We start from the raw sequence: 11,355 nt of genomic DNA, 5'->3' as shown, positions 1-11,355 counted from the left end.
TTCAATAATCTACATGTAATCAGCACACGGAATCTGCAAGATGCCATTTGCACAGATCCAGGCTCTTCCCTCCTGGGGTGGTGTAAACGTCTACACTAGAGCCAAGTGAGTACAATCAGAGCAAAGCAGATGAAAATGAGTCATATGGTTTGCATTTAATAAAGTGGAGACATCAATTGTTTCAGTATCTGATGGTCTTTGAGGCAAAACATTAACACACACACACACACACACACATTTTATAGCTGGAGATACAAACTTAAATGCACATGGTGAGATCAGGGCCCAGCTGGGATTCATCTTTCCAAACTAGCACACTATTCATTGGAAAATATGGGCTTCCTTCCTACCAGATGATGCCCCTGAGTTAGCACAAAGACAGTGCATAGATGCTGGCTATTGCTTAGTCTCTTCTGCATGTGATAGTGCTCCTCTGGAAATGCAAGGAAATCTGTCTTTTGTGATTAACAGAACTCACTTTTCACCTGGCTGGGCACAACAGGGTTTGCAAGAAGGCTGGCATGATCACATCACTCACAACTAGGAAGCTGCAGCAAAATCAAGGAATGTTCTGAACCATCCCTTCCATAATTACAGGCTTGCACACAGCTGGGAAAGCCTTAGACCATATCCCATAGACAGCTACTAGTCTGTCTGGCTCTCTCTCTCACACTCTCTTGGGTGTCTTTTGGACCTTTGTCCCTAGTTCATTTAGGGCATATGTGTTGCAGCAGAAGGTTTCTGGTAAAAATTAGTATTTGATACTGCTTAATAACCCCAAGGATCAAAAAAGGGTACAAGTACATAGACCTTTTGACACTTCAGTGACCTAAGAAGAAGAAAGGTAATTACAAAGGAATTTCACAGTCTGTGCTTGCAGAAGCACAACTTAAGGGGTAAATCGGGGCCCACAAAGTGATGCCTGGCAAGTGTTTTTCAAATGTGGGCAGGGTCAGGTGGGGCTATTGTCTAACAGTTCCTGAATGGCTGTTGAACATCTGAATAACTGGGGAGATTAAAACAAAAACAAACACTGGTCCAGTAGCAGCTGCAACACAGCACACGGATCTTCACTGTGTGGCTGAAGGTAAGCAGTGTGTAAACAAGAAAATACTTTTTATTTATTTAAAACATTATTAACCACCTTTTTACCTTATAGGAACTCAAGGCATCTTACAATGTAGATAATAATAAAATACATAAAATAAACAAAAACACTAGTTAAACTTTTAAGCACCGGACTCAAACTTTGCTTCAGACCAACATGGCTGCCAACTTTGATCTCTCTTTTTATACAATACGTCCATTTTAAAAGGCACACTGCCAAGCAGAGCTTCTGCCTGAAATGCTAAAGAGTTACTATTAGAATTATGCATAAGCCCAGGGCTTTTTTTGTAGAAAAAGACCAGCAGGAACTCGTTAGCATAATAGGCCACACCCAACAGCAGAAACGTATTAGCATATTAGGCCACACCCCTGAAGGCACAGCTCATTAGCTTATTAGGCCGCACCCCCATGTTACCAGAAGTGTGGACATCCAGCCACACCGACCTTTTGCTTCTTATTCTGTTTACCTTGTTTGTTGTCAAAGCCCAGGGCTTTTTTTGTAGCAGGAACTCCTTTGCATGTTAGGCCATACACCACTGTAGCCAATCCTAATGGGTTTCTGCTGTTGGGCGTGGCCAACTCGGGAGAGAGCCGGAACTCCTTTCCTGTGCGTTCCTGTCCAAAAATAGCCCTGCATAAGCCTGACGTTTTATGGACGGCTCCACCTCCTGCAGCAGGCATTTTGTGGTTGCACTCACCACTCTGTCAGAATTCCAAAAGTGTCTGCAGGCTCAAAAAGGTTGGGGGCCTCTGTGGTAAATGATAAGAAGCATACTGTGTGTGTGTGTCTGTGTGTGTTTTGAAGAATCCAGCTATGAGGAAATGTTCCACTGGGTTTCTTCTCTTAACAGGACAAGCTACGTTATGAAATATTACCTCATATTTTTTAACTTAATGTTAATTTAATGTTAAAGCCAACTGATTGGTAAGTGTTCACTGTTGATTAATATATCAGTTACAGTTCAAGTCAACAAAGCAAGGGAACTGTACTTACTTTTTTGACGAGATTACGGGCATGTTTAACCTGGCATCTGCAATTTAAAGAAGCATACTTTTGTATTCTGCATAAAGCGTCAAAGCACGAAACAGTCTGGATATGACCTTCAAAGAATAATTTCATACTAGAGCAACTGCAGCACACGAGTCCTTTTCTCCTGAACCGACATTGTTTGTTTGCCCAGTTGTTAATCTAGATGACATCTTTGCACAACCATTGCACCCCAGTGTTTGTTCTTTTCCCCATCCATCAGTTTAAAGATCTGGTTTGTATGTTTCCCCCCTGATTTTTAACATAACTGCATCACCAGCCTTTCCGTGCGGACAGGCAAAGTGATGATGAAGAAAAGCGGTAAAGCCATTGGATCAAGCCCTGCTTTTCTTCTCTCTTCTTGCCCCATATGAAAACAAGTGCTATTTACTATTGGCATTATGGACAAAAGGGCTGGCTGCATATGCCCTTAGGAAATAATTACAATAAAACCGTCCACCCTACTCCTCTTCAGAGTAGCAACAACAGTGGAGGTTTGGGGAAAGGGGGTGGACAGATGCCCTGGAGGACAACAAAAGCTGCTGCACAGCTTCCCCTACCTCTGTAACCCAGCTGATCTACCACAGCTGCAGCCTCAGCTGACCACCCTTGGCCATGTTGCTGCAGACACCCTAATCCTGCCTCCCCAGCTAAACACACACACTAAACACTCACCCCAGCCAAGCACAGGTCACCCTGACAACAACATGGAAGAGGGGAGAATGATGTAAGCTGCTTTGGGTCCCTATTGGGGAGAAAGGTGGGGCTCCAAAAGGAAGGAAATAAATAATAAACCCTTGGGAGAGGAGAGGCGAGCAAGAGATGGCTTGGGGCACAGGAGCACACTTGGGCCTGAGATGATGGAAAGCTTTGAGCTAATGCAGCTGGACTGTGGATGGGGTAGAAAAGAAGTGGGAGTGCATGCGCGGGAAAAAGGCACCTGATAGCCACCTCAAAAGTGGCACTATAATACCCTTGCAGATAAAAGTTTTGTAAGTTGGCCTCCCTTTTCACCTTGAGGGGCAAGAGAAGCCAAGTTGCGCTGCTGTGCTACATGGTACTCTCCCGGCCATCACAGTTTGAAAGGCTGAGAGAAAGAGAGAGCAAAGTGTATAATAGTTGGACTACAAATCTACCTTGCCACTTAACAACCAGTGCTGGTTCTGAAATACCATATTCTGGTCGACTTCTTGAAAGAATACCTTTCCCAAAAAAACCCTTAAAAAAGAGAGAACAGATCAGTGTTACTAAAAGCCAACAATCTAGTTCAGCATGCAACATAAACCTTAACTGGATCTCAAGAAGACGTACAAGTGATTCAGAGTTGCATCTTTAACATTCTGTTAATTTTAAGAACTGGGGTTTCCTCTTTAAACTCCAAAGTTCCCAAAACTCATTAAAGCAAACCTACAGTTATTTTGAGGAGCTGTGGTGGCTCAAGTGGCTGAGAGAAAGAGAGAGCAAAGTGTATAATAGTTGGACTACAAATCTACCTTGCCACTTAACAACCAGTGCTGGTTCTGAAATACCATATTCTGGTCGACTTCTTGAAAGAATACCTTTCCCAAAAAAACCCTTAAAAAAGAGAGAACAGATCAGTGTTACTAAAAGCCAACAATCTAGTTCAGCATGCAACATAAACCTTAACTGGATCTCAAGAAGACGTACAAGTGATTCAGAGTTGCATCTTTAACATGCTGTTAATTTTAAGAACTGGGGTTTCCTCTTTGAACTCCAATGTTCCCAAAACGCATTAAAGCAAACCTACAGGCATTTTGAGCACAGAGGTGCTCTGATATGAAACAAAAGTTTGCCTCCAGCTTCCACCAAACTGTCTGCCCTTTCTTACATTATGGGGGACTGAGACTTTAAATCACATCTACAGCAAGCAGCAAAGGAGAGGGAAGGTAAGATGGAGCAGAAAACTAATGAAACAGAGCAGATCCATGTTTCATCTGCACCACTATCTGGCAAGCCTATTTGGAATGTCCAAACCAATGTAGTTAGCCTAACTAGAATGCATTCTCAACTATTCAAATGAGAATAAAAATGTTCATTAGGTTAACTGCTAAAAACTGTTTCATTACCCAAAATATCTTAACAGGGTAGGCAAAATGATTTCATGAAAAATATTTGTTACATAAAGAAATTAAGCTCTGTCATAATCCAGTGTAAATTGTTTAAAATGTCAGAGGTTCCACAAATTAGAGAGACCGAACAGATAATACTACCTTGCTATACAGTTGTGCTATATCCTCAGGATTCTTCACAATTACATTTTTGTTAATAATTTCAGCTTGGCATATTTTGTCCTCTCTCCCATAAACCCCATCCTGGGGAGCAGAAATAGGAAAAGGAGAATCATAGGATTCATAAACTTTTCTCTTCCTTCTTGGGGGACGGAAAACTGCTTCTGCCATTTTGTATTATCCTTCTCCCTCAGCAACAGTCATCTATGCAGAAAGGAAATAACATGGAATACTTTTGACACTAGTCACTTAAGTCAGCACACTTTTCTTTGAGTTGATTACACATTAATTTCAATAGAACAAAGATGCATTAGAGAATGCCAGTCTAAGTTGTTTGTGGACCATAGACATGCATGCCCCTGATTTGCCAGCAAATATACAATAACTGATGCGTATGGAGTAAGGCATCAGAACGATCCTTGCCTACAAGTCATTCCCTCTCATCTGTCATTCCCAGAGTAGCTTACATCGGGAGGGGGAATTAAAGGAGGATGGCTGCAGTTCGAAAGACCTGGACCGATTCCGCAAAAGCAGTTGTTCTGCCCTTGGTCTCCTGTTTCCCTCAGTCGTACTGCTCAATTTCCCACTATTTGCTGCGTGACCACATTTTGACCCACATCTCCGCCCCCCGATCCCCCCCATCTTCTTGATCCTTATTTTTTAGGATCAAGAAGACGTGGGGAAATCAGGGGCAGATGTGGGTCAAAATGCAGCCATGCAGCAAATAGTGGGAAATTGTACAGTACAACCAGGGGAAACAGGAGACCGAGGGCACAATAACTGCTTTTGCAGAATCGGTCCTAGTCCGAGTGTTTTTTCTGCCTCTCCCTTCTGCAGTTATATGTAGCCTAGGCCCAGATGGGGGTGTGAACTTAAGGCCTCTTGGCCCTTGGATTCCAACCAGTGCATTGGGCAGATGGATGAACCTGGTATGCATCAACCGAGGATATCATGTTTACATTTTGTCTCTTGTCTGTTTTTTATACTCTTTTGTATAAATGTGTCTAAAGGTGTATTTTAGTAAGCCATTGCAGATCCCTATCAAGGAGAAATATGGGATAAAAATATACTAAATAAACAGCATAATAAATACATGAATAGTGAAGCAACTTATTTTTATTTCTCGTGGCTGAATCAAAGAGGCCAACCGGGTCTGACATATTATAAGATCATTGAGAGGTGGAATGTTCATGAGATATGTCAGAGAGGGAAGGCAATGTTCACTCAAACTGTGAACTTCCTTCACTGTCAATTACCACATTTGAGATCAGGATAGAATTTTGCTGGTGGCCTAGCAATAGAGGAGAATCTGTGCATTTATACACATCTTTTCTTAGTACCATATGCCTCAACTCGTTTGCTTGAGGTTCCTTGGTGGATTCATTTAATAGTTCACTGTGAAGTAATTTTTGCTTGGGGACCTTTTTAATTTTTATTCTCAGCATGGTTTGGTGGCCAGCAACGCTGGTGATGCTCGAAGTTCCATCCTTGGTATTGCTCACACATTCATGTGCAGCCTAGTTGTCCACACCAAGCTCCAGCCAAGCCACATGCATCCAGACTTTTAGACAAGTATTTGACCCTTATAACCATCTAACATGTTTTGTGCGAAGACAAGCATGTGGGAATGAAGCTAAGCTGATTTTGAAAGTATGATGTCCTGCCATCTGACCTCACTTTTTGCAGCTTCCTGTTGATTCTTAGAATATTTATTTACAAATTTTACATTCCACCTTTATGCCCAATCAGGGCCACCAAAGTGGCTACAGGAAGCTGCCTTTAGACTAGCCCTGTTCATATGTTACAATGAATGCACATATATCCTGTACGTACATTGGTTTATAAGAAACAGCCAACATGCATTCACTTTGCAACTGAAACCAAGGACCTGGATAAATATTATTTATTTATTTATCTGCAAACCACGCAACAAAGCCATGAAGCCCTGACCTGGACAGCGGCAGGCTAGCCTGACCTTGTCAGATCACAGAAGCTAAGCAGGGTTAGCCCTGGCCAGTATTTGAATCAGAGACCACCAAGGAATACCAGGGTTGGGATATGGAGGTAGGCAACGGCAAACCATCTCTGAACATTTTTTTGCCTTGAAAACCATATGGGGTTACCATAAGTCAGCTATGACTTGATGCCCCCCCTAAAAGGCCACAAGGGGCTTTGTATGTAATAGCCAATACCTTAAAATGAGCCTGATAACAGATGGGTGGCCAATGGAGCATCTGCAGAATAAGGAGTTTGTACCACACATTTAGGAGCTGCGGTGGCTCAAGTGGTTAAGACGCTGAACTGCAGGCTGTGGAAGGTCAGTAGTTCAGCAGTTCGAGACCCGGGTGCCGCATGATGGAGTGAGCTCCCGTCTCTAGTTCCAGCTCCTGCCAACCTAGCAGTTCGAAAGCAAGAAATTGCAAGTAGATAAATAGGTACCACTTCGGTGGGAAGGTAACAGCGTTCCGTGCGCCTTGGTGTTTAGTCATGCCGGCCACATGACCACGGAAACATCTTCGGACAGCGCTGGCTCTTCAGCTATGAAACGGAGATGAGCACCGCAACCCTAGAGTCGGATTCGACTGGCTTTCGAGCAAGGGAACCTTTACCACACATTTACCTGTATGTGTTGAATATAACATGAGAATTATTCAATGTATGTATTTTTTAAAGTGTACACTGTACACAGATTATATATGTATTCCCTGTAACTTGTGAGCAGGTCTACTGAGTCAGACCACTGGTCTATCGAGGTCAGTATTTCCTATTCTAACTGGCAGATCTGCAGGATCTCCAGTAGAGATGTTCTATTTTTAACTCAAGATGTCTAGGACTGAACCAAGGACTTTCTATGAGCAAAGCAGATATTCTGCTTCTCAGCCACATGCTCATCCCCCTTTCCCCCGAGAACTCAGCAAATATTTCTGAAATGGTACGATCAGCAACTGCTCATTCGTAACCATTCACTGTGGTGACTTCCACCTCATGGAACAGCCTGTCAGAGGTCGCCAGAAGCCCCCTCCTCCATTATTTCACAGAATGTGCAAAACAGATATATCAAGGAAGCACTTTTATAAAGGGACTAGAAATAAGGCCCGTTGCGGAAATAAATACAACGGGATCTAGAAAGAGGCTCTGGGAGAGTGCTCTGGCTTTGGGCAAACAGTGTCAGTTTGTATGTTTGAGTTATCTGTAGCCCTCACCTGGAAAGTGGTCACCATTGTTACCCATTCTCCTCTCCCCTATGAGCTATGTTATGCAAGTAAAAATTCTAACTGCCTTGCGGGGGGGGGGGGTTTGAGGTGTGGAATGGACTGAAGTCCAATCAGCTTCCATATGCAAAAGACCAGGTTGTCGCAGCAGTTGTGGTGTGGGCGGGACCCGGGCTTTGCCTTCTGATTGGTGGCGATATATGCTGAGGAGCAGTGCCATCAGCCATACACTAAGGGAGTGCATTTTAGAATTAGAACTTTGGCACCCACTATTCAATTATATATAAGGAGAGATTAGAACAGTACTATAATGGTTCCGCTCAGGAGGTTGTTTCTACAAAGGATAATATTGTAATCTACTTTAGTGTTATATAACCTCCCTTTTTTAACTACAATGTCCTCTTTTGTCCCCTTTCTTCATTGTGATATCTTATGGCTCAGACAGTTCTTGTTGCCCTAGACAGTTTTGCGGGGGGCGGGGGTTTGCATTGTTTTCCCATTCTGTAGTCCTAGTCCTACTGCATCGTTCACTGGAGGTCTATTGAAGGGGACCTATACATATAGTTAATAATAACAACAAAGAGATTTTACTATGGAGGAGCCCTGTCAGCACAATCACCCCACATATACAACACTTTTGGGGGAAAGGAAGCTATGTATAGGTGAAATTGGCCAGGCCTGCAGCCAGGATTTTTAAAGTCAGGGGTTTTTTAAATTTCTTAGGGGGCACTGGCTAATCTAATTAAAGGAATACATGGCTCTTTCCCCACATCTGCCGCCGCTCGAGGGCCCTGGGCTGAATAGGAAGTCAGGGGGCCTTGCTAGTAAGTCAGGGGGCCTAGCCCCAAGATTCAGCTACGGCCTGAAATTGGCTTATATCAAGACCACAGGCTTCTAGCCTAGTAATAGGTCCTCTGACTTGACTCTCCAAAGAAATTCCAGGGAGGCAGCCTTACTAGTCTACTGTAGCAAAGAAAAATAGAACTCCAGCAGCACCTTAAAGACCAACATTTATTCCTGCATGCCTTTCTCAGGCGGGATTTCAGAGACAGCAGTAATTAAAGTTGTAGTCCAGGAAAACAAAAATATACATTTCATCACTGAGCAAGGAGCCCTTCTTCTAAAAAAAAATGATCACATTTTTTTTCTTCTGAAAGTTAGTGGTGAGGTGTTGAACAGACAGAACTTCTGTGAAAAAAATTACCTGAGTCATTGCCTTCTCTCATATATACACTCCACTCATAGATTATTTAAAGTAGGAAAAATCTCTTTATATGTGTGTATATTCCAGTCAATAGCTCTGAAGTCCTGTCTTGCTAAAGCAGCATACAATTTCAAAATAAATTTCGCCTTTTCAGCAAAAATCACAAAAACAAAAAGAATGTATATATGTTTGCCTTTTCACCATCCTTGTTCTGCACATCCCAAATTGTGTTAAAAAGAGCCATCCCCCTACATAGGGACAGTATCTACAATACATACAAAAGGAGAAAGGACTGTGGCTCAGTGGTAGAGTATCTCCTTGGCATGCAGAGGGTCCCAGGTCCAATCCCTGGTATCTCTCCAGTTAAAAAGACCAGGCAACAGGTGATGTGAAAGATCTCTGCCTGAGACCCTGGAGAACTGCTGCCAGCCGGAGTAGACAATACTGACCTTGGTGGATCTAGGGTCTGATGCAGTATAAGGCAGCTTCACTTGTGTTCAAATGGCTTTTGTGAAAGACAGAACAACCTGCAAGTCCCCCGCCCCAGCATGCCTAGATCCCTCAAGTACAACACCATCACGACCAGATGCACGCACTACCGGCAAGCACTTATTCAGCTCCCTCAAGATATGGAGGGGGGGAGACACAAAACCAAAACCAAACCAGCTCGTAACAAACATGCAGCCTGACGACTCCCTTCTTCCCCCAAACAAAGCACCTGCGGGCTACGGGCAGAGAACTCAGTCCAAGCAGCGATAATCTGCGGTTGATTTCCTTACACACATGGCGAACAGGAAAAAGGGCAACCTAGACTCCACAGCAGCACCGGAAGAAGGAAACGACTCCCTCACCAAGAGAAAAAACAAACCTTCATCACAATGCGCACGTCCGGTTCTTATTAAGTCTATGTGGACAAATGCGACGTAAGAATTTAAACAACATCGGCAGAATTCACATCTGTCGTAATGCTTTGAAATAATAACGCATCACCCCTCCACTGGATGAGTTTTCTCCCTCACTGGCTTAAAAAATCTGCAACAAAATGGAAGCTGAACCCTGGTTAAATATCGCCTGGAATAATAAGGCAGATAGCAGAGCTATTACAGTTAGTGATTTAATAGATACACGTTTTATTTGTTCGGCTCATAATAAGTAAGAGTTATAAAGAATAAACACTTCGGAAATTCGCTGCCAGTTTAGCCACCGCATTTCTCCCTGTACAAAAGCCAGCCCTGCCAGGAAAAAAATGCAGCCCTTTGGTAAACAGTACGATTTTTTCAAAACTCAGCAAGAAGAAAAAGAGTCTGTAAACCTGCCTGTTTTATTTGCCCCTTAATTCTATATTCCCACTACTTTGGCGTTTTACATAATAGATTTTACTATCCACATACGGGAACCAGACGTCTTCTAGAGACGCACGCACCACCGTAACTCTTTGCTTGCGCCCTTATTACGGGATGCTGCCGGCATCTGGGTTTCAAATAACGTGAGATCTGAAGGAGAAAATACCACGATATCTTTGCTATAGTCGCTCTCTCGTGCGCTCTGTCTGCATCGTTCTTCTTCGCTAGTTAAATTAAGAGAGCAATTATGCTGTTCTGGAGGAGCTGGATAATCCCCAAATCGAAAACATGTATATTTTGCCCCACGGGCTGCGTTTATGTGTGATCTGTTTTCTACTGTAACTAGAAATAAGGCCTGTTGTGGAAATAAATACAACCAGTTCTAGAAAGAGGCTCTGGGGCAGTGCTCTGGCTATGGGCAAACAGTGTCAATTTGCTGTGGTGACCTCAGCAGGGTATAATGACAGAGTCCACTGTTTTCTCTAGAGGAACTGAGCTCTGCTACCTGAAGAGCAGTTGTAATTTTGAGTGATCTCTAGCCCTCACCTGGAGATTGGCAACAATTGTTACCCAGGACAAAATTGCTGGTTTGGAGGGTGGAGTCTATGGCATTCTACCAGTCTGAGGTCCCACCCCTCTGCAAACTCCACCCTCTCCAGGCTCTACCCCTCAAATCCCCAGGAATTTGCCAGCCTGGAGTTGGCAACCTCATCTCCTTCCCAGCTAACCATCAACCTACCATTATCTGCCCCTTTGACTTCAGCTGACTTCTGCCCTCCCTTCTACAGAGCAGTTGTAATACTGAGTGCTCTCCAGCCCTCACCTGGAGATTGGCAACAATGGTTCCCTATGTGAGACTGACTGGTTTGGAGGGTGGAGTCTATGGCAGTGTACCTGTCTGAGGTCCCACCCCTCCTCAAACCTCACCCTCTTCAGGCTCCATCCCTCAAATCTCCAGGAATTTCCCATCTGGAGTTGGCAACCCTATCAGGACTGGCCCCAATGTGTTTTCTCCCAAAGGCCAAAGTAGGTGACAGGACCAAGCTTAGATGCCTACCAACAGGCACTGAGGGGAAAGTAGGATTGCCAGCTCTAAGGAGGGAAATACCTGGAGGTTTGGGGGGTGGATTCTGTAGAGGGCAGGGCGACGGAGGCATCGGCCTTCTGTCGCCCGCCTTGCCCCCCCAATCTCGGCCCGGGCGACCGCGGCTCC

General features: G+C 43.9%; 1 protein-coding gene across 1 annotated transcript in view; it reads right to left on the bottom strand.

Moving 5' to 3' along the window:
* The window catches only part of TSEN2 (tRNA splicing endonuclease subunit 2), a 19,640-nt gene extending 10,049 nt beyond the window's left edge, over positions 1 to 9,591 (bottom strand). Inside the window, exons 1-4 of the mRNA XM_015420253.1 lie at positions 9,518 to 9,591; positions 4,366 to 4,587; positions 3,628 to 3,709; positions 2,102 to 2,138 (exon numbers count right to left, since the gene is read on the bottom strand). Coding sequence (XP_015275739.1) covers positions 2,102 to 2,138; positions 3,628 to 3,709; positions 4,366 to 4,554 — 308 coding nt within the window. The 5' untranslated portion in view covers positions 4,555 to 4,587; positions 9,518 to 9,591. The remainder of the gene's footprint in view (positions 1 to 2,101; positions 2,139 to 3,627; positions 3,710 to 4,365; positions 4,588 to 9,517) is intronic.
* Positions 9,592 to 11,355: the final 1,764 nt, after the last annotated feature.

The sequence above is a fragment of the Gekko japonicus genome, unplaced genomic scaffold (assembly GCF_001447785.1).
Source record: "Gekko japonicus isolate JY-2015 unplaced genomic scaffold, Gekko_japonicus_V1.1 scaffold254, whole genome shotgun sequence".
In the NCBI taxonomy this organism is placed as follows: Eukaryota; Metazoa; Chordata; class Lepidosauria; order Squamata; family Gekkonidae; genus Gekko; species Gekko japonicus.
Note: the sequence above shows the minus strand (reverse complement) of the source record. Positions and strands in the feature narration are given on the sequence as shown.